The sequence below is a fragment of the Arabidopsis thaliana genome, chromosome 3, assembly GCF_000001735.4.
Source record: "Arabidopsis thaliana chromosome 3, partial sequence".
Classification (NCBI taxonomy): Eukaryota; Viridiplantae; Streptophyta; class Magnoliopsida; order Brassicales; family Brassicaceae; genus Arabidopsis; species Arabidopsis thaliana.
The window spans coordinates 5,489,356-5,508,976 of record NC_003074.8 but is presented as its reverse complement, the minus strand read 5'-3'; the positions used below and the strand labels follow the sequence as shown (position 1 = coordinate 5,508,976).

Below are 19,621 nucleotides of genomic sequence, written 5' to 3'. Positions count from 1 at the left end.
GAATAAACACAATGAAAACACCAGAAACCAAAACCAATTTGAATCTTCTTGAAAAAATCTCCCGTGACAATATAGATGCAAGCCGGTCCAGTTTCATCGTCGCCAGGACACAACATTAGGGTGGTCTGGTCATAGACCAAGTAACTAATGCCATAACACTTATTAAACCGACATAAGTTTTATTTAATTGTAAAATCAAAACCCTAATCCACATTTGTAATCCCAAACCAATATAAAATTTTATTTAATTGTAAAATCTAAAACCTAATTCATATATATAAACTCAAAACCGATATATAATTTCGTTTGATTATAAAGTTCAAATTCTACAGATAATTAACTTTATTTAATTAAAAATCTACAAATTTTGTTTTCTCAAAATTATTGATTTAAATTAAAGGAGTGAATACGAAGGTTCAACCCCAATATTTTTCCTATATACGGGGGAAAACGTTTCAACGTTTCTATTAACTAATTTAATTTGGTTAGTCAATAGACTAAACCGGCGCATACACACATTGGATAAGAGATAAAAAGAGGCACCACTCGCCTCCACAGAAACCTCATGGCATATAAAACATTATCCCAATTAAGGACCCAACCTTTTTTTTTGGTTCTGTTTAATATCTTATTGTTTAAAAAAGAAGAACAAGACTATGGGAAGTGTACAGTTGAGTGGTTCCGGCCTAGTAGCTTCTCTACCTCCAAATCATAGCTTTAGCCACAAGACCAAACTTAATAAGCCAAATTCGTACTTCTTTCGCTCAAAACACAATGCCGCAAGAACCAAAACCGTCCGAGCCATAAGCACCGCACCAGCGAGCCAGCCTCCAGCCGCTGATGAGCCCGACGAACCTCCTGCTGTCGATTTTGCGTTCGTCCATGTAAGGGATCTTTACTCTTGACAGATTATCTACACTCTTATCATTAGCTACATTGGTAACAAGGATGAATAATAATCGTGGAAAAGTAGGTAATCTAGAGTGATTAGATAAAATTGTATATTGATTAATAATGGTTTTTAATCAAATAAGTCGTTGTGCTGTTTAAAAATGTTGAGGTGAATTTTGGATGGATTAATAATAAATTTTATTAATTGGTAATAATGTTGATTATTAGTCGGTGTTGTTGCCGGACGGGACACCGGACGTACATTGGAGAAGAGCGAACGGTGGACAGAAACTAAGAGACATAATGTTGGATTCTAACATCGAACTCTATGGTCCTTATGTATGATATTTTCTCTCCCTCGGTTTGATTTTTTCTCTTAATCTAATCTAGTTAGTTTGGACTTTGGAGTATATGTCAACGTCTCATTAATTCGCAGAGTAAGCCTTTGTCAAACTGCGCAGGAGTAGGAACTTGCGCTACTTGCATGGTCGAGGTATACATATCTCTCTCTTATATATAGTCAATAAGCTAAATTAAACAGTCAAATGATGGTTTATGAGATATTGATGGATATTTCTTTTCAGATTGTAAATGGAAAGGAGCTTCTAAATCCGCGAACTGATATTGAGAAGGAGAAACTCAAAAGGGTATAGTTTTATTTAAGAAATTATCCTATAGTATTTAGTAATCTTGTATCATCTTGGTTATGGGAGTAAAATCGAATAATGTTTTCACAGAAACCAAAAAATTGGAGACTAGCTTGTCAAACCAACGTGGGAAATCCAGATTCTACCGGATTGGTAATAATATATAACCTCTCTTTTTCTCTGTCTATAATATATAATCTTCATTTTTTTCTATACATGCATGTGATTTATTGATATTAATAAATTATTGCATAGGTTGTCATACAACAATTGCCAGAGTGGAAAGCTCATGAGTGGAACATCCCTAAGAATATACCTAATGACGATGATCTCGAAACTTCTACTTGAAACCATCCATTAATTTGTCATTGTTGTTAGTTGTTACTATATCATAAAATTGTAACGATCTATTTTTTATATATATGGATCGATAATTAGCTATACAACATTACAACTACCTATTTAGGTGAAACTATATATTCATACATCCATTAGTTAATTTATAACCAAAACAGCCATCCATTAAATAATATTCATACAAATTGGATAAAAATTACAACGAAACCGGACCAAACTCCAAACAAAACAAGAAAGATCGAGGCAAAGTAACCAAACACAGAAACATGAATCAAGAATCATCACTTGTTTCCTTAGAAATCAGCAGAAGCAAGAGGAACATGTTCGGAAGAACCCATGAAGACATTTCCGTAGATAAGTCCGGCAAGTCCACCACCGATGAGTGGTCCAACCCAGTAGACCCAGTGACCAGAGAAGTCTCCGGCAGCAACAGCTGGTCCAAAGGAACGTGCTGGGTTCATGGATCCACCGGAGAATGGACCGGCGGCGAGGATGTTGGCACCAACGATAAGACCAATGGCGAGAGGAGCGATGGTTCCGAGAGAACCCTTCTTGGGATCAGCGGCGGTGGCGTAGACAGTGTAGACCAAAGCGAAGGTGATGATGATCTCCATCACTACTCCTTCTATCGATCCTAGTCCAGCCGCAACGCTGTGGGTTGGAACCGCCTGCGTTTTCAATAGTTTTAGCGCTCGTTCATTAGTTTTTATTAATTAAAATGCCTCCAGAATTTGCCTACTAGTGCGAAATGAAACCTACAGTATAAAATGCTAGCTTGAAATAGAAAAAACCCTACAATATTCTATAACTTCACTTTTAAACAAAATCATGTGTCGTTTGTCCAAAAACATACAAATCATGTGTCAACTATATATTAAAACATGGAGAATATTATTGGTTGTTGGACTTTGTAAACTATGTTATAAATTTGTAACCTAGTTTTCAATCAAGTTAAGATTGTCCTTAAATACCTTTATTCTGTATTATTTTATTTTTGTTGTTTTGTAGACCTATACTATGATTCTCTTTATTTTACGAGAAAGTAAGTAAAGGTGATGAGAACATACCAATCCACCGGTGACGTATTTAAGGAGGAAACAAGCGGCGGTGGAGCCGAGAAGCTGAGCGATCCAGTAGAAAACTCCGGTGATGACTGTGATTTGACCACCGACAGCAAGACCAAAAGTGACGGCTGGGTTCACATGGCCACCGGAGATGTTGGCTCCGATTGCAACGGCCACGAAGAGAGCAAAACCATGACAAACCGCGATGGCCACTAGTCCCGGTGTATCAAGAGCAGCGTCCGACGTCAGCTTTGCTATATACACAAATGTGACACATTCATTAAGTATTGAACCCATTAATTTTTACAAATTACGAAAATTATTTAGATCCCATTATTTAACTACGAGTATACGAACCGTAGGCAATGGCAGAGCCAACACCAGCGAAAACAAAGAGTAAAGTGGAGATGAACTCAGCGAGGTAAGCTCTTAGAGAAGCCAAGCTGAATGAATCATCAAAGGAACCAAAGGCAACTCCAGCCATTGTTGTAGATGAAGAAGAAAGAATAAGGAAATGTTTTGAAGGGTTTTTTTTTGTTTAGTGAAGAAGATGATAAGACCTTTTGAATGCTGTTCTCTTTATATAGGAGTATCGTTCATGTATCCATGCATATAACTTAAGTTTTATAAAAAAATACTATTTAATGAGTTTCTGTGGTGTGGTGGGTTACGTTGGACCCGAATTAATAAATGATTTCATGTGTTTACATTTTGCTACATAAGTTCTATTCGTGATTTGAGTTAGGAAGGTGCCTAAAATGACTAAAATATATGACATCTACGTAAGAAAACTCTATTTCTTTGAGTACTATACTAAGACAAATTATTATATAGTAATACATTTTAATATATGTGTATATATATATATATATACTATAATGTATAATGTATTCATACGCATTCATAATCTAATAGCGGCTAGTCTTTCCGATATGTTCTCATTATTTGAACTACACAATATAAGTAGAATTGTAGAATGTTCAATGCAGTATCAATCAAATTATTTGAAATCTTTTAGTCTATAGTGGTTATTGGTTAGAAACTTTTTCTTTGACAATATCATGGTATAGCGGCGGTATGTCTTATAATTAGTCAAAAATTTGGGTCGGATTTTCCTATTAGTAGAAAACGGTCGGTTTAAAGTAATATGGCCGGTTTAACGTGATTGAAATTAGAGGTGGTGGAGGGTGGACCCAAAGGACAGAGTAGCTTCAAAATTCAAAAAGGGATAAACATAAAGATGAGATTAGAGTAGAGAGAGAAGAAAACAAATGGATACGAACAAATATAAGGAGGGACAAGTGTGAGCTGTAAACAATGTGTATGGTGATAGACCGGCCAAAATATGATTGTGGTTACTGGTTGCATGTGACTTGATCTTTTTTTTTCCAAGTGATTTGATCAGATTTTGAAGATGTGACTCATTTATGATTATATTCCATTTCAACAATGTTATTTTGGGTCCCTCTATTATTTACCTCTTCTATGAACATTCTCCATCATATTCATTGATCCACAATCCCCTTTTTTTTTGATAAATTTACAATATTATTTGTTATTTCACAATCTTGTACAACATTTTATGATTCACAATGCTGTACGATTTTAACTCTTACTGATGAATCCAATGCTATCTAGATTTGTTGTTTAGCAATCAAGTTATTCGTTTGAACGTAAGAAATTTGAATATGAGCTTCTTCTTGTTTTTTTTTTGTATCATATGCTGAGATATACGGTTGCTACCATGGATAGTTGCAATGGTGATAACATTTTTCTTATGCATTACAAAAACTTGAGATTTACATAATATATCAGTTTTCATCTCCCTCATTTTTAACTAAAATTTTACCAATTTTTGCTACTTCAAATATATGATCAATGGAAATAAATATTTTGGTAATATAAAAGGGAATAAAAAGTTGTTAGATCGATTAAATCACACGTTAGATATATGAACGATCTTTTGCATAGTGTGCTGTTTTTCTCTAATTAAAAAAATTATGCAAACACGTTAACATATATATAGATATATGTATGTTAACTGGAATGACATGTGTTGATGTTTTACGTTTTACACTTTTTAAAACTCTTATGGTTCTTACTAATTCTAGAAACTCAGTACATCGTTGGTTAATAATTAAGCACATCACTGCTACCTTACCAAATACGCCAAGGGTCGTTTGGATCGGATCATTAATTAATTGTCATATACGTCTATGTATTAGACACTCGTTTAAGCTTAAATAGATGGTGAACTATATTATAATACATAAACAACAATTGCTTAGAGATTTGGTTAGGCCGGTGGAATTATACGAATCTTAAAGAGTTTAATATGCTTGATTTTCGTTGTCCTGCCTCCATTGCCAATAATCTTTCCAATTTTAGATCTGTTGACTTGCATTATTAGTTCATTACTAAATCAATCAATAGCCTCTAATAAAGCTGTAAATAATCATTTTTCTATTAAATGTACTAAGAACCTTTTTATTACCTTGTAGAAAGAGTACAAGAACGTTTTGGCTCGGTTTATTGAACAAAGACCAAGAAAGAACCAAACCGAAGACAACTATTTGGTTAACACAAGATGACCGGTACAACTTTACAATTTTATCAGGTTCTCTTCTCAAAGTTGTAAGTGCTCATACCACGGGACCAAAACCTGTGAAGATGCTTGAGATTTGAGACTGTGGCCGCTGGTTAGATGATTCTTCTCAGGCTCTCTGTTCTCCTGGAAATGGTATTGAACCACAGCAACGGTAATAACCGTTCTGGTCGAACACAAAACGCTGTGAGAGATGAGCTTCTTGGATCAGATATTCTCCCCAGTCTTCGTTTCCAAACTGTTTGTGTATCTCTCTTGCATCAAACGTCTCCATCTTCTTCTTATTGTTCTTTCTGAGACCAAAAGGGTTTTCAGATAATCAGAGGTTTGTAACATTGTTTTCTTTATCTAAACATAAGTCTGGAGTTGGGAATCAATCACCTCCTTTTCCTGTGCCTCGCATTCATCACGGTCACATGCAGCTGCAAAGAAAGGAAAAAGTATGAAACAGAAGCACGATTCACTACTTCCAATTCCATTAGTTCTGAGCCTTTGGCTAACGTTAAGTGACTGCAACAATCTCGTCATACTCAGAAAGCTTTTACCTTCAAGCTTTGCTTTGCATCTTTCTCGAGAACAAGCCCAGCTTTCACAAATGCATCAGTAATAACTTCTGAACTTGGTATTAAGAAAATCGAAAGCATTTACACTAAACTCTTAATTTAACGGTCTAACCATGCCACTACTATAAATAACATTCGTACTAAAATCTAGGATACGACAAGCACGTAAAAGCCGGCCTTCATCACCAATTTCTTCAACAGGAGCATAGAGAACACGAGTCTTGTCTAATGGTCCTCTCATACAATCCTTAAGAATATAGCAAATAAGCAACATGACAGATGAGTGAATAGAAATAAGCTGACCAAGTACATAAATGAATTGTAAAACTAAAGCTAAGGATGTATCATCTTACCAATCCTTTAAGTCTAATGAATACTGGTTTGTTATCCAAAGCATCCATCACACTAGGAAATATACTCTGGATTGTAGAATAGAGAAAACTCAGTTTCATTAAGCATTCCTAATAAATGAATGACATCTCTTCAGAAAGAAATTACCTTCAGAACATCACACGCTGCATTGACACGATCTTTGTTCCATAACTTCAGCATAACCACAGTCAAGTGAAAAGTACTTGGCTTAATAAATATGGACTTTTCAATTCCTAAGTCTGTCAATGTATAAAAAGTTACTGAGCATATCAGAGGGAACACTTTATCTTCTTTCTTAGATCAAATCAAACGACTTCAGTATTTTCTTACCCAATAAAGTAGATGACTTTGATTTGGCCTTAGGCGGGTAACTGACAATTGGTATGCTCTTGATACCCACATTGACCTGGTTTGTTTCACTATTAGCTTTTAGATCAACTGCCACACTTGTGGTTGCTCTATTAGCTTGGTCGTCTTGCTTATCACTAGCTATGCTATGGATCCCGAGGATAGAATTCTGAAAATTCACTAGCTTGTCCACTAACTCAGGATGTATGGCTAATGGAAGTGATACAAAGTGTGAGTAGTCGAGACTTGGACTCCTTACAACCTAGAATATGAATTCCAAAGCGCACAATCAGAACGAAATAAGTAGAACAAGAAGGAAAATAAAAAGCCGAGTATGATAATAAAAGTTCAAAAGGAAACGACAAGGGACCTCATCGATAATGGTTGCTATTCTTTTTGAAGCTTTAGTCACACAATCCACTGAACCGCCTTCAATGCCTGCAAAGAAAAAAGGACACAACAAAACAAGATTTGGTGAACCAAAATCAGTTTAAAAATGGTAGCTAGTCAGCCAGCTAGGATTAAGGGCTCAGATATCAAACTATACATTACAGTTGGTTCCAAAAACTCTTACTGATATGATCTTTGTTCCTTGATGATGGAAGAATGATCTTCACTCCCATTTCCTCTTCAAGTTTCATCTGCGTCGTTCCTCTTTTGCAAAGAATGCAAACCCGTTAGCACGTAAGTATACCTCGAAGGATAAGATTAACAAACTAGAGCTCTTACTCTTTCCCTCTAATGAACTTAATCAAAGAAGCCCCAACCTGAAACCAATTACATAAAGTCTGTTAAGTAGTTGAAACAAAAGAGCACAAAGAAACTTCAAGTAACAGAAGGAACAAAGAACCTCAAGAGAAACTGAATGCTTTCCAGCTGAAACAACTGAAGCTGTCTCTCCTTCAATAACTTCCTTAGAAACATCACTTGATTTGCTACACTGAGCTACTTCTTGGACTTCATTTCCAGCTTCTGTCTCATCATGTGAAAGCCATAAAGGTGGAAACTTTCAAAACCGGGATGGAATATTCGATTAAACTGCTAAATTAAAGATCCTAACCAGCAATAACTGAAGAGGTTTGAGTGGAGATGGGTCTCCACACTAAATTTACCATCTTCTGCTTCTTATATCCATCCATGGCACTCTTCTCACTTCCCCTAAAGCTCAGGATACTAAAAGATTCCTGAAATGTGAAGTGGTGTAGCCACAAAACATCAAATCCAAATTCCACGAAAAAAAATCTCAAATCACTTACAAAGACTAACACTTGCCAAAAACTAGAGTAACAAAATGCCAAGGAGACAACAAATTATTGAATTACCGGTTTCGATTGAAAACATCTACTCGTAAACCCAAATACACGGTCAATCCTACAAAACAAACAACATGAGACATAAACAGAAGAAATAAGACAAAATCAAACGATTTTTCTAATCCAACCATCGCAAGGAAGAAAATAAAATTTTGGGTTTTGTTAGATTGATAAAAGATCATAGAATTCAGAAGAAAGAATCAATTTTTTTTTGAAGAGAAAACGAACCTAAACAGAGTCCTGTAAGCGAACATCTTCCTCTCATTCTCCGGTGATGATTCAGCCGTAAAATATCATTTTCTTCCGCCAGTATTTACGACTATTTGCTGCTAAACCCCATTACGTTTAGAAAATTATATATTTGACCGTATACTTTCAAAAAAAAAAAAGCGAGATCAAAGTATTGAAAAGGGAAATATAGATCTCCACAAATTTCGAAAGAAATATTTACTTCCCCTCCTTTCGGATTTTGTTTTGATTTTTTAGTTCAATTTTTAGAAAACTAATTAAGTTATTCAAAATCAAAACCCTAAAAATTTCTCACCTTATAAAATCCTTTCCATCACAGCAGTCAAATGGACGTGTGTATTCATTCCCATTACTGCATCATTGTTCTTTAGGTGTGTTAACAAGTTTATGGTTCGGATGAAATATTTCGGAGCCTTTTATAACCTCTTTCTGCAAACGCCTTGGATTTTCTTTTGGCTTCATGTTGTTCATTAGAATAATAGCCTTTTCATCTTATTTAAAGAACATCCAAGGTGTTTGTAGAAAAAGGTTTCAAAAAAAGTTATATATAGCCACTTTCTTTTAAGTTATGTTACATAAATCCTCTTACGATGGTGGTCCTCCACAAACAATATGCACAACATTTTGCATGTTGCATTCTTTGAGATTGATATGAATATTGTTTGTGGAGACAACCTTGTCAAGGTTTTAGCGGTTTTAATCGAAACAAAAAAAACACAGAATCTGCTTGACACATTTCTTATACTTTGAGATACAATCAAATATTTATCCTAAGGTTTGTAATCAAACCCTTATCTAGTAAATGATTTATTTAATTGCATACTAAATTCACTCTAGAGTTCCTTTTAGACTTTTCCCTTTTTGCCACTGGTAACTAATTATGAGAAGAAGAAAAAGATGAAAGGTCCTATGAAACAACACATACGACAGAGTTTAAAGAGCTTATTCGTCTAGAAAGAGCTGGTTCGCTTTTTGATCTATCTAGATTTGGCATTCAATTGGTAAAGAGACGAATTAAAGTTACAGATTTATTATGAATCTCTATGTTTTAGGAATTAAAAGTTGGATAGATAATCAAAGTCAAAGATGATTCAAGCCACTAAATATGTATAACTCAAGGATGCGTCTTATGAAGATGGGTTGGTTATTCAAAGCTTGCCTCACATTAGGAGAAATACTTTTGTTTCTAGAAAACATCTACTCGTAAACCCTAATACACCATCAATTCTACAAAATTACCAAAAGAAGTAACATGCGATATAAACAGAAATAATACAAAATCAAACACTTTTCACGAATTTTCTAATCCAATCATCGGAAGGAAGAATATTACTGTCCAAAACTTAACTTACAAACAAAAGTTACACAACACATAGTTACCAATCGCTGTGACACACACATATAAAAACAGTTACACAGTGACATACCATACTTACCTAAGTTTTGACATTAATTTTCCTAATGCAAATCATGTGGAGGAGATTTGATCGTTGTCAATGTCACTTATGTGGAAAAGGTAGTGAAGCGCAGCAATGGAAGTAGCCATTGGGGTCATACTTATAACGTTGTGAGATGTGAGCTTCTCTGATTAGATATGTTCCCCAATCCTTGTTCTCAAACTCTTTGTGTATCTCTCGAGCATCAAAAGTATCCATCTTTTTGCTTTTATCTTTTCTGTAGCTTGCATTCATCAACGTGGCGTGTAGCTGCAAATAAGGAACAAGCATGAAGGAGAAGCTGAAACATTGTTATATCCATCTTTTTCTTTGTCCTAGTCAAAGACGTAAACAACAGAAAAGTGACAAGCATTACCTTCAAGCGTGACTTTGCATCTTTACCAGCAAATCCAACATTCTCAAATGCATCAATGATAACATCTAAACTAGAGAGTTAAAGAGTTCAGAAGCACTTGCATAGTAATTTGAAGTCATGTCTTCACACAAGTAAAAATAAGCGCTTAGAGAAATTAGGATACGACAAGCATTTAGCAGGCGGCCCTCACGACCAACTTCTTCAACAGGAGCATAGAGAACGCGAGTTTTGTCTAAAGATCCACTCATACATTCCTTAACAAGACAAAAAACCATTGGGATTGATTCAAAGATTATGTTTCAAGCCACTAGAAATTGTAGCAATTACCAATCCTCTGAGTCTTATGAAGACAGGTCTGTTTTTCAAAGCTTGCCTCACATTAGAAAAAATACTCTGCTTTTCAGAAAAAGACAACACCTCAATCATCAAAGCAATCCTAAGAAGAAGAACAAGTACACTATGTCTCTTAGAATAGGAATCACTTATACCTGAAGGATATTCTGAGCTTTAACCACAGATTCATTGTTCTCTAACTTTAACATAACCACAGTCAAATGGAAAGTTTTGGGAGTTACAAAGATCGATTTTTCTATTCCCATTTCTGTCCAATATCCAAAAACATGTCATAGAAACATGTTCTACACTTAAAACATTTCTTTATTTGGTTTGTGATCTTACCAGCTAAAGTACTCTGAAACTTCAATGGATCCTTATCATTGTTTCCCAATACAGAATTCTGAAAAGCCTCGATATTTTTCGTCAAGTCAGGGTATATGGCTAATGGAAGTGACACAAAATGTGTGAACACTTCTCTCTGACCTTGTCCAATCTACAAAGAATTTGAGAATTCAAGTGTACACAGCAAGTAAAAAAAGATCCAAAGTATAGCAACATATTAAAATGTCAAAGATTGACATTTTCTCTACGCTATAACAAAGAATCTCGAAAATTAATCAACAAACCTGCTTCTGATTGCCTTTGAAAGAAAGAGGAGTTTGATGAGAAGAGGAACAACGATCCCACTTATGATTTAAATTCTCCATAGCCTTGATACGCCTCAGTTTTCATACACGAAATATGTATCCAAACCAATTCAAGAACCGTAGAGGATACTCAATGGAGAGAGACTTTTTGCCGTCGTTTGAGACTATTTTTTTACATTTAATGACATTTTCTTCGAACATACAAATAAATTGCAAGAGACGTGGTCAATGACGACCACACAAAGCCTCTCTCTCTCGCATAAGCTAGCAAGCACAAGTTTGGTTTTAACAAATCGTTAATAGTATTTTGAGTATTTTTTTTTTAAAAAGTTTTATAGTTGTGGCAAATCACTCGAAGAAAATAGAAACTCGGTTTTAATTGGTATTCATGTAAGGAAACTTGGAAAACTGAAATCGGAATATAGAAATCAAATATTAAAAATATTTTTATATTTGCTTCCCCTTTTACACGGGATCCTTTTGATTTTTAGTTTATTTTTATAACTAATAAAATTTGAACAAATCAAAACCCTAAATTTTCCCCATCTTATAAAAACCCTATGGTCTCGTTTAGTCTCTTTAGCCTCCCACTTCTCCTCTCTACGATTAAAAAATGTTATTGCCACTTTCTGGAGATATTACCCCAAGAAGTTATGTTGCATATCCTTTGCCAATTTTGTAAATTGGTAGTGGATAAGGGGGCAAATTTGATTTTTCAAATTTGTTAGCAGAATTTGCCTCCTTATCTTTTGCCGATTCACAAAGTTGCCACTTAAAAATGTAAGCGTCATTCCTAAAGTGTTTATTTGAAACAAGCTTTTTTATTTATTTTGTTTGCACTTTTTTTTATCTCAAAATATTGCATAGACATAGCTTGTGGATATGTATGTTGCAGAAATGAAAAGTGTGATATAATCAAATTAAAGCATCTCCTTCAACTGAAAGTCTGAAACAACTCTCACTCTTTGTATAAGTCAAGGATGTGTCTTATGAAGATGGGTTGGATATTCAAAGCTCTCATCGCATTAGGAGAAATACTTTGATTTTCGGAAAGGATCGCACCTAAATCATGAAATTGGTGATATATAAAATATATGAAAGTAATAACCGTTAAAGACTTGCTTTTTATTTTTACAAAATAGATGGTGAAACACGATATTAGACTATTTGCAATGGAGGTGTTGAATAAATTATTCAACTGTTTAATCAATGTAATGGAGATGTTGAAAAATGAAAAAAAATTACGTGGATTTTAGGGTGTTGAATCTATCCAACTTGTTGAATAAAATTTTTTTCGGCCCAAATACCACATGTCATCATTTTATTAGAAAGTATGTTCCTCACACCTAAAGAACAAGTAAAAAGTTTTTTTTTTTTTATCTCACCTTATCTATTTACAATCAATTATTATATAACAAAACTTAAAAAAAAAAATATTTATATGAAAATTCATAACTTTTTAAACTCTATAAAAAGAAACTTGGTCCATTTCATTAAGACAAATACAAAAAAACATTATTTTTATCATAATTTTTTTATTATCCTCTAAGAAACTCTTGTTTTTATTTTAAATTTAATTTTAGAGTTTGTTTTTATTATCCTCTTTAATTTAATAATTTTAGTTGATATTTTAATCTATCAAAAATTATAATTAATATGCAATCACAAACAAATAAATATATAAATAAATATAAATTATAAAATAAGAATTGTAGGATAGAGTGTTGAATTTTATTAAACAAGTGATTAAAAATTACGTAGATGTTGAATAATGATGTGGAAGAAAGAAAAGATTATGTGCAATGTTAAAAAATAATAAAAAAGGTTATTGAATAAATTTGCCATTGCCTATAACCTTAGAATAACCTTAGAGATGAAATGGTTGATTAGTCTTCAAGTACGTGTCAAATATTGCATTAAAATATGTTAGCAATAAATAAATCAATTTGTTTAGAGTAATCATGAATGATGAAGTTAGTGATGCCGGAACACGCGAATGAGGTGTAGAAATGTTCTCTTTTTATAAAATTTTAATGCAAATTTGCAACTCCACCTAACTTTTTTTCATTTTTAATTCATCAAAAGACAAAACCTTTTATTTGTTTCCTACCCTTTTTTGAGCCATACCGATACGTCTTCAACCACAAAAAAAATCAAATGTCGAAATTTCTCCCGGAAGAATTAGCCATTGAGATTCTAGTGAGGCTATCGATGAAGGATCTTGCTCGATTCAGATGCGTCTGCAAGACATGGAGAGATCTTATCAACGACCCTGGATTCACAGAAACGTACCGAGACATGTCTCCGGCAAAGTTCGTGTCGTTTTACGACAAGAACTTTTACATGCTTGACGTTGAAGGCAAGCATCCGGTTATTACAAACAAGCTCGATTTCCCCTTGGATCAGTCAATGATCGATGAATCTACATGTGTGCTTCATTGTGATGGGACTTTATGTGTTACCTTAAAGAATCACACTTTAATGGTTTGGAATCCGTTTTCGAAGCAATTCAAGATCGTACCAAATCCCGGTATATACCAAGATTCAAACATTCTGGGTTTCGGTTATGACCCGGTTCACGACGATTACAAAGTCGTAACGTTTATCGACCGGCTTGATGTTTCCACGGCGCATGTTTTCGAATTTAGAACCGGTTCATGGGGAGAGAGCCTACGTATTTCTTATCCTGATTGGCATTACAGAGACAGGAGAGGTACATTTTTGGACCAATACCTCTATTGGATTGCGTACCGGTCTAGTGCTGACCGGTTTATCCTATGCTTTAATCTCTCAACACATGAATACCGAAAACTCCCTCTCCCGGTTTACAACCAAGGCGTGACGTCTTCATGGTTAGGCGTTACAAGTCAAAAACTCTGTATTACAGAGTATGAAATGTGCAAGAAGGAGATTCGGATTTCGGTTATGGAGAAAACCGGATCATGGAGCAAGATTATAAGCCTTTCAATGTCGAGTTTCATCTCTGTACAAGATCGTATCTACGATTATCAAGTCGAATTCGTGTCGTTTACTAGAAAGAACGATCTCGTCGTAACATTCACTGGATACAACGATCATTTCGAGATGGAACCTGAAGAGCGTACGAAGAAGAAGATGTTCTTGTACAAAACCGGAAACGAGAGATCTGAAGAAGTCCGGTTCTGTAACCCTCTAGCCGGGTTACGGTTTCTCTGTGAATGTGTGGAGACTCTTAAGATTGTTAATCGCATATTTATTTGACAAAAAAAAATTAAAATCGTCAACGTTGTGTTGCGGGTGCTACACGGATAACGTGACAAACAATTCAATAAATTTTATATACTTTAATGGTAACCGGTCCAATTAAAATTAAAGATCCAAATATCTCAAAAAACTTGGTGGCAATAGTAGTGAATATTTGACGAGGCAGAGCTTTGGAATTCTATATGAACTCTCTAAACAAGGGACAATATGATTAAAGATACCATTCTCTTCAAGTAACTCATCAAATAATGGATCTCCTGCTTTGGTTATTCGAGAACTCGTTTTCCTTAAATTCCTAAGATGATTCTTATTCATTCCAATAGTGTCTCTCTTTATATAATGCCCAAAATAAAGTGATCATAAACTAAAGAACCAAAACAACACCGAAAATCAAGGAAGATAAAATAAACTTAAGAAATCCAAATCAAAGCAAATACTTCTTATCTTACAAGTTACAAAACCATAGAATTATCATGCGAGTCTCCTTCCAAATAAACAATGATATTAGCGAAACAACACAGGTTCAAGTTTGTGACTCAGTTATCAAACAGTAGCAGCAAGAGCACGCACTAGTTCATAAGTTTTAAACAGTAGCTGCAAGAGCACTCACTAGGACTCTTCCCCACTAGTGGTCCTCGGATTATCGAGGGCCAGAGCCCCACGCGCCATCCAATCGCCGGTAGTTCATTAGGGTTTTGGGAATATACGGATCCTAGCGTTTAAAGTAAGAAGACGAAGCCTTTGTTTTGCTCTCGAAGGAACAAGCCGGTTTGGTCTTTGATTCAATAAGTAAAACCAATTTCATCTAACCGGTTTGGGCTAGCCGGTTTTGGTTTTCTATTTTGTCATTCAAGTGAGGAGGAAACACTTTATAGATTACAAAGAATTGATTAAACTCGAAAAAGAGATTAAGAAAGGATATTAATGGAGAGAGGAATGAACAATGGGCAATCACTCTGGCACTCTCAGTCACCGAAAACTCCAACGACGATGCTAGATCGGGCTCTTTCCTCTCGCCGTCCTCACTCCGACGCCGATCTCTCTGCTTCCGGCGAATCCGGAACCGACGAATCTAAAACCAAACGCCCACACATCTACCTCCTTGCTTCCAATTTCCTTTCTCGGATCGGTCATCAGTGGTGGCCTTGTCTCATTCTCGCTCTCCTCTTCCTCGTCCTTCTCTTCCTCATCTCCGTTGCTTTCCATTCTCACAGCTTTGTTTGCATCTCCCGCTTCGATCCCGCTGCTCGGATCGGGTTTTTCGGTCTTGATGGCCTCGAATCGGATTTTGGTGCCCTAGGTGTTCCTTGGTGTAAGCACTTGAGATCTCTGCTTATTTTTAAGCCTTGGTGTGTTTTGTGTTCGACATTGTGAATTGGTTCTAGTGGAATCTCTAGTGTTTCCATGTAGATTTATTCAAAATGCTTTGGTTAGATTTGATCTAGGTTTCCATTTCTGTTGATAGTATTCAGGTCAATTTGAAAATTGTTCTCTAAATCTGATTCAGATGAGGTTTTAGTATCATTGAATTGAAGCCTTGTAGCTTCCACTGGTTAATCTCTGGATAGTACTATAGTAGTGGCTGTGCTGTGTGTTGACAAATCAATGGAGCAGAACCATTAACTCCTCTAGTACACTTCGATTACGAGTTTTATACTGTTAGATAGCTATGTTGTTGTTCTCTATTTTTCCATCAAAGCAACATGATAATGATTTGTTGTGCTATGGAAGTATTTAATTTTTTTCTTTGGCAAAAGGCAGATCGAAACATGGAAAAGAAGTTGAGTGGACATCCAAAGATTTACTCAAGGGTCTAGAAGAGTTTGTGCCGATATATGAAACACGACCGATAAAGAACAATATGTATGGAATGGGTTTTGATCATAGCTTTGGGTTATGGTTCATGGCCCGTTGGCTAAAGCCAGATATGATGATTGAGAGTGGTGCTTTTAAGGGACATTCTACTTGGGTTCTGCGGCAGGCGATGCCAGATACACCTATGATTTCACTTACTCCTAGGCACCCTGAGAAGTATCTGAGAAAGGGACCTGCTTATGTAGATGGAAACTGCACATACTTTGCAGGCAAAGATTTTGTTGATTTTGGAAGTGTTGATTGGAAGAATGTGTTGAGAAAACATGGTATAACAGATCTCAGCCGTGTAATTGTCTTTTTCGATGACCATCAGAATGAACTCAAAAGGTAGTTTTTCATTTCTCATCTCTTTCCCGGTATTGTATGTGCTAAGCATTCACTGATTTTATTTTACATATTTTCAAACGAGCAGGCTAAAGCAGGCACTGAAAGCTGGTTTCCGACATCTCATTTTCGAGGATAACTACGATACAGGAACCGGGGATCACTATTCGCTGAGACAGATATGTGATCAGTCACATATAAGAGGTGGGAGTTCTAAAGCGATCACACAATAGATACACAAGGGTTTGGAATTGGATTGTTTCTCATATGGATTGGTTTGTTTTCTCCAGGAGGCGGACACAGCTGTTTCAAAGACAGCGATGAAGCTAGGATGAGATCAAAGAGGAAGAAGTTCTGGGAAAAAGCAGTTGATACAGAGGAACTGTGCGGACCAGGGGAAACATGGTGGGGAGTTAAAGGAGAAATGAGAGATGATTTCAACCACACTAACACGCCGATCTCATACAATCAGCATTTTCAAAACAGTCGCTACGTTGAATCAATTCTTGACGTCTATTGGGAGCTACCTCCGGTCGCAGGACCTTCATTAACCCATCAGTCGCGGTATGACCCTGCTCGAGCGACTCCACCAATCGTAGCAGATGGCAAGCACCGGTTGTTCCAACGAATCGGTTTAGGTCGTCTGGATAAGTCAGTGTTCAATGGGTATACTCAAATGGTATACCTTGAGATATCCAAGCCCGGGTCATAGAAGATTGTGTGATTCCCGCAAAAGAAGAGTTTTTGTTTTTTCGTTTAGTTTTTCTTCTTCTCTTCTCTTATAAGTTAAACTAAAAGTTTGTTAATACAGGAGATTCTTTTCTACTGTGGCTTTCTGATAAGTATCTTAGTCAGTTGTGAATCTTGGTGATGTGATGCTTGAGCAGGTTTAAAATTTAAATTAGGCAACGTTTGTTTTGTTCCTTCAGTACCAGTCGGTTTAGATATATCTTGGATTCTTGGACAACAAAAAGAAACAAAATCGGCGAGGATATTATTTTCTTTATTGTTGGGCCGAATGAGAAGACAGATGGGCCGTGATTCCGCCAAAGGAGCCACACCAATCTAATAATTTACAATTCAAGCATCACTATGCTCGAAAATCTCTCTTTGTTCGCTTTGTGGGGAACGAACTATGGCCGAGAGATGGAGGAACACGGCTCTACTCGTCATCGACATGCAGGTCTCCATCTCTCTCTCTCTCTGTTGATTTTGTTTGTGTGTTTTCTGGGGTTTTGGAGAGTTTGATTGAATTCATTTTTTGTGGGCAGAACGATTTCATAGAGGAAGGTGCTGTGACGCAAGTGAAAGGAGGAAAATCTATAGTTCCTAATGTTATCAGAGTCGTCGAACTCGCGAGGCAGCGTGGTATTCTCGTAATTTGGGTATTTTCTCCATTTCTCTTATCCTTTTCAAGGCATGGAGTTGTAACTTGCTTGAGAAATTTAGAAAAATTCTGGAATTGATTGGTTGTGTTATAATGAATTCGAACTTGATATCAAAAATCTTTGATGAAACGAAAATGGAGTAAAATGGGTTCTTAATTTTGCTTGCATGTTCTGTTTCCAGAATCTTAATGTGAGATCTTTAGTTTCCAAGTCAAGTGTTACTACTCTTGAGAGCTTTTCTTATCCAGAAACAAATTTCTGGCTTGATTACTCAAGGTTAAGGATTGTATGTTCAAATTGTTTAGATACTGATGAATCATATGAGATAACACTAGTTTCGATTCAGTGTGTGGGAGTCTTCTTAGACAAAGTGTTTTTCATGGTATTAGGTTGTTCGAGAACATGATCGTCAAGGAAGAGATGTTGAATTATTCAGGCGCCATAACTACAGTTCTGAGAAAGTCGGGCCAGTTATTAAAGGCACCGTAGGAGCAGAATTGGTTGATGGATTGATGATCAACGAAGAAGATGACTATAAGATTGTGAAAACTCGTTTCAGTGCTTTCTTTAGTACCAATCTTCATTCCTTCTTGCAAACTTCAGGGGTTACCAAGTTAGTGATTGCTGGTGAGTTATGTTAAGAGTCTTAAGACTATCTTATTCAGTGAAACTTTCTATATCTACGGTTCTCTAAGATTAAGGGAGCTGTTTCTGTAACCTTTTTTTCAGGTGTGCAAACGCCGAACTGTATCCGGCAAACGGTGTTTGATGCAGTGGCGCTGGATTATCCCAATGTGACTGTTATTACAGATGCCACAGCTGCTGCAACACCAGAGATCCATACTGGTAAATACCCATCTTTTCTACTCTTGGTGTTTGTCTTTGTGGTTTAACCTAATTTGTCAGAAGAATCTTGAATATTTCTTTCTTCTTTGGTCATTCTCCGAAAAGAGGAACTAACATTGTCGTAACTTCCTTTGGATCAGCGAATATTCTTGACATGAAGAATATTGGAGTCAAGACTCCTACATTACACGAGTGGTCCGAAGAACTTGCTTGACAAAGACCATCTTAAGCCCTTCTTTTATCTTGTTTTCTTGTTTGTACATGTAATAAAGAAAATGTTAATCTTGTTGTTGTAAGTTACAAAATCTCCACCTATTGTTGTATACTTTTCTTGTAATCCCGTCCAAAAAAATAAAATGTATTACGTTTAATAAAATACTAAAAATAATGTCGAAAATTATCATTCGATTCAAATGTGTGACCTTTTCTTATCAAAACATCTCTTTAATTTGTGTTATTATACAATAATAATTGTGAAATATATAGAAAAGAGTATTCATGATTAAAGGGGATAAGAAAGGTAACATGGGCAAAGAGAGAAATGGAAGGTAATGGTTATCCTCACTTCATTGTCCTCACCTCCCTTTATTGCTTTACCATCTCCACTTTGTTCCCTCTAGTTTTGGTTCATTTTTCATCTAAATAAACAATCCACCTCTATAAGATTTTCACTAATCTAAGTAATATTCCAACTTGATCCTACTACTCCATAATTCATTTCACCAACTCCTCTTAATTTCT

The 19,621-nt window shown here is 35.7% G+C and overlaps 7 protein-coding genes, 2 long non-coding RNA genes and 3 other non-coding genes across 25 annotated transcripts; 7 read left to right on the top strand and 5 right to left on the bottom strand.

Annotated features, from left to right (window-relative positions):
• The first annotated feature begins 562 nt into the window (after positions 1 to 562).
• PnsB3 (NDH-dependent cyclic electron flow 1) lies at positions 563 to 2,046 on the top strand. The gene is made up of 6 exons (NM_112496.3): positions 563 to 884; positions 1,120 to 1,230; positions 1,328 to 1,384; positions 1,476 to 1,538; positions 1,629 to 1,691; positions 1,794 to 2,046. The coding sequence occupies exons 1-6, from the start codon at positions 657 to 659 to the stop codon at positions 1,884 to 1,886; spliced, it is 615 nt and encodes a 204-aa protein (NP_188246.1). The 5' UTR covers positions 563 to 656; the 3' UTR covers positions 1,887 to 2,046.
• Positions 862 to 1,143, bottom strand: AT3G03275. The gene has a single exon (NR_140987.1). It is a non-coding gene; the product is annotated as an other RNA (long non-coding RNA).
• DELTA-TIP (delta tonoplast integral protein) lies at positions 1,927 to 3,617 on the bottom strand. Its single transcript, NM_112495.4, has 3 exons — positions 3,317 to 3,617; positions 2,963 to 3,213; positions 1,927 to 2,563 (listed from the first exon to the last, which is right to left on the bottom strand). Exons 1-3 carry the CDS (start codon positions 3,441 to 3,443, stop codon positions 2,189 to 2,191), a joined length of 753 nt encoding a protein of 250 aa, NP_188245.1. The 5' UTR covers positions 3,444 to 3,617; the 3' UTR covers positions 1,927 to 2,188.
• On the top strand, positions 2,541 to 2,985 carry AT3G03265. The gene has a single exon (NR_140986.1). It is a non-coding gene; the product is annotated as an other RNA (long non-coding RNA).
• A 1,786-nt stretch (positions 3,618 to 5,403) lies between the features above and the next one.
• AT3G16230 (Putative eukaryotic LigT) lies at positions 5,404 to 8,923 on the bottom strand. 13 transcript variants are annotated; one of them, NM_001338212.1, is made up of 15 exons: positions 8,705 to 8,923; positions 8,389 to 8,486; positions 8,170 to 8,218; positions 7,908 to 8,031; positions 7,698 to 7,819; positions 7,577 to 7,614; positions 7,422 to 7,501; positions 7,218 to 7,285; positions 6,830 to 7,109; positions 6,626 to 6,738; positions 6,481 to 6,546; positions 6,284 to 6,374; positions 6,110 to 6,177; positions 5,946 to 5,986; positions 5,404 to 5,857 (listed from the first exon to the last, which is right to left on the bottom strand). In NM_001338212.1, exons 2-15 carry the CDS (start codon positions 8,412 to 8,414, stop codon positions 5,674 to 5,676), a joined length of 1,350 nt encoding a protein of 449 aa, NP_001319566.1. In that variant the 5' UTR covers positions 8,415 to 8,486; positions 8,705 to 8,923; the 3' UTR covers positions 5,404 to 5,673. The 13 variants fall into 13 exon arrangements, with proteins under 13 accessions (NP_001319566.1, NP_001326068.1, NP_001326070.1 ...); NM_001338213.1 differs by having other exon boundaries at positions 5,416 to 5,857; positions 8,389 to 8,489; positions 8,705 to 8,859; NM_001202980.2 differs by having other exon boundaries at positions 5,418 to 5,857; positions 8,389 to 8,610; positions 8,705 to 8,799.
• MIR2934 lies at positions 8,825 to 8,945 on the top strand. Its single transcript, NR_140984.1, has one exon. It is a non-coding gene; the product is annotated as a microRNA ath-MIR2934 precursor (primary transcript).
• On the bottom strand, positions 8,830 to 8,940 carry MIR782. The gene has a single exon (NR_140985.1). It is a non-coding gene; the product is annotated as a microRNA ath-MIR782 precursor (primary transcript).
• Positions 8,946 to 9,502: 557 nt separating the features above from the next.
• AT3G16220 (Putative eukaryotic LigT) lies at positions 9,503 to 11,496 on the bottom strand. 2 transcript variants are annotated; one of them, NM_112493.4, is made up of 7 exons: positions 11,184 to 11,496; positions 10,900 to 11,050; positions 10,710 to 10,822; positions 10,549 to 10,614; positions 10,385 to 10,475; positions 10,222 to 10,286; positions 9,503 to 10,115 (listed from the first exon to the last, which is right to left on the bottom strand). In NM_112493.4, the coding sequence occupies exons 1-7, from the start codon at positions 11,262 to 11,264 to the stop codon at positions 9,909 to 9,911; spliced, it is 774 nt and encodes a 257-aa protein (NP_188243.2). In that variant the 5' UTR covers positions 11,265 to 11,496; the 3' UTR covers positions 9,503 to 9,908. The 2 variants fall into 2 exon arrangements, with proteins under 2 accessions (NP_188243.2, NP_001326336.1); NM_001338211.1 differs by having other exon boundaries at positions 10,222 to 10,475.
• A 361-nt stretch (positions 11,497 to 11,857) lies between these two features.
• MIR5023 lies at positions 11,858 to 11,992 on the top strand. Its single transcript, NR_140983.1, has one exon. It is a non-coding gene; the product is annotated as a microRNA ath-MIR5023 precursor (primary transcript).
• A 1,259-nt stretch (positions 11,993 to 13,251) lies between these two features.
• AT3G16210 (F-box family protein) lies at positions 13,252 to 14,497 on the top strand. The gene has a single exon (NM_112492.2). It carries the CDS (start codon positions 13,362 to 13,364, stop codon positions 14,442 to 14,444), a length of 1,083 nt encoding a protein of 360 aa, NP_188242.1. The 5' UTR covers positions 13,252 to 13,361; the 3' UTR covers positions 14,445 to 14,497.
• Positions 14,498 to 15,295: 798 nt separating this feature from the next.
• Positions 15,296 to 17,579, top strand: AT3G16200 (DNA-directed RNA polymerase subunit beta). Its single transcript, NM_112491.6, has 4 exons — positions 15,296 to 15,759; positions 16,205 to 16,649; positions 16,735 to 16,850; positions 16,937 to 17,579. The coding sequence occupies exons 1-4, from the start codon at positions 15,372 to 15,374 to the stop codon at positions 17,356 to 17,358; spliced, it is 1,371 nt and encodes a 456-aa protein (NP_188241.4). The 5' UTR covers positions 15,296 to 15,371; the 3' UTR covers positions 17,359 to 17,579.
• A 65-nt stretch (positions 17,580 to 17,644) lies between these two features.
• Positions 17,645 to 19,276, top strand: AT3G16190 (Isochorismatase family protein). Its single transcript, NM_112490.4, has 5 exons — positions 17,645 to 17,829; positions 17,918 to 18,031; positions 18,424 to 18,661; positions 18,764 to 18,880; positions 19,021 to 19,276. Exons 1-5 carry the CDS (start codon positions 17,782 to 17,784, stop codon positions 19,092 to 19,094), a joined length of 591 nt encoding a protein of 196 aa, NP_566539.1. The 5' UTR covers positions 17,645 to 17,781; the 3' UTR covers positions 19,095 to 19,276.
• Positions 19,277 to 19,621: the final 345 nt, after the last annotated feature.

Coding starts and splice junctions, on each gene's coding strand:
- PnsB3 (NM_112496.3), top strand. CDS start 657: ATGGGAAGTGTACAGTTGAGTGGTTCCGGCCTAGTAGCTTCTCTACCT. Junction 1,231..1,327: donor TCGAACTCTATGGTCCTTAT/GTATGATATTTT, acceptor ATTAATTCGCAG/AGTAAGCCTTTGTCAAACTG. Junction 1,539..1,628: donor AGAAGGAGAAACTCAAAAGG/GTATAGTTTTAT, acceptor ATGTTTTCACAG/AAACCAAAAAATTGGAGACT.
- DELTA-TIP (NM_112495.4), bottom strand. CDS start 3,443: ATGGCTGGAGTTGCCTTTGGTTCCTTTGATGATTCATTCAGCTTGGCT. Junction 3,214..3,316: donor TGGCTCTGCCATTGCCTACG/GTTCGTATACTC, acceptor TTGTGTATATAG/CAAAGCTGACGTCGGACGCT. Junction 2,564..2,962: donor AATACGTCACCGGTGGATTG/GTATGTTCTCAT, acceptor TTGAAAACGCAG/GCGGTTCCAACCCACAGCGT.
- AT3G16230 (NM_001338212.1), bottom strand. CDS start 8,414: ATGTTCGCTTACAGGACTCTGTTTAG. Junction 8,032..8,169: donor GATGTTTTCAATCGAAACCG/GTAATTCAATAA, acceptor TTCACATTTCAG/GAATCTTTTAGTATCCTGAG. Junction 6,547..6,625: donor CAGCGTGTGATGTTCTGAAG/GTAATTTCTTTC, acceptor TCTACAATCCAG/AGTATATTTCCTAGTGTGAT.
- AT3G16220 (NM_112493.4), bottom strand. CDS start 11,264: ATGGAGAATTTAAATCATAAGTGGGATCGTTGTTCCTCTTCTCATCAA. Junction 10,476..10,548: donor TCATAAGACTCAGAGGATTG/GTAATTGCTACA, acceptor TGTCTTGTTAAG/GAATGTATGAGTGGATCTTT. Junction 10,287..10,384: donor CCGCCTGCTAAATGCTTGTC/GTATCCTAATTT, acceptor TCTCTAGTTTAG/ATGTTATCATTGATGCATTT.
- AT3G16210 (NM_112492.2), top strand. CDS start 13,362: ATGTCGAAATTTCTCCCGGAAGAATTAGCCATTGAGATTCTAGTGAGG.
- AT3G16200 (NM_112491.6), top strand. CDS start 15,372: ATGGAGAGAGGAATGAACAATGGGCAATCACTCTGGCACTCTCAGTCA. Junction 16,650..16,734: donor CATCAGAATGAACTCAAAAG/GTAGTTTTTCAT, acceptor TCAAACGAGCAG/GCTAAAGCAGGCACTGAAAG. Junction 16,851..16,936: donor TGATCAGTCACATATAAGAG/GTGGGAGTTCTA, acceptor TGTTTTCTCCAG/GAGGCGGACACAGCTGTTTC.
- AT3G16190 (NM_112490.4), top strand. CDS start 17,782: ATGGCCGAGAGATGGAGGAACACGGCTCTACTCGTCATCGACATGCAG. Junction 17,830..17,917: donor TACTCGTCATCGACATGCAG/GTCTCCATCTCT, acceptor TTTTGTGGGCAG/AACGATTTCATAGAGGAAGG. Junction 18,032..18,423: donor GTGGTATTCTCGTAATTTGG/GTATTTTCTCCA, acceptor TCATGGTATTAG/GTTGTTCGAGAACATGATCG.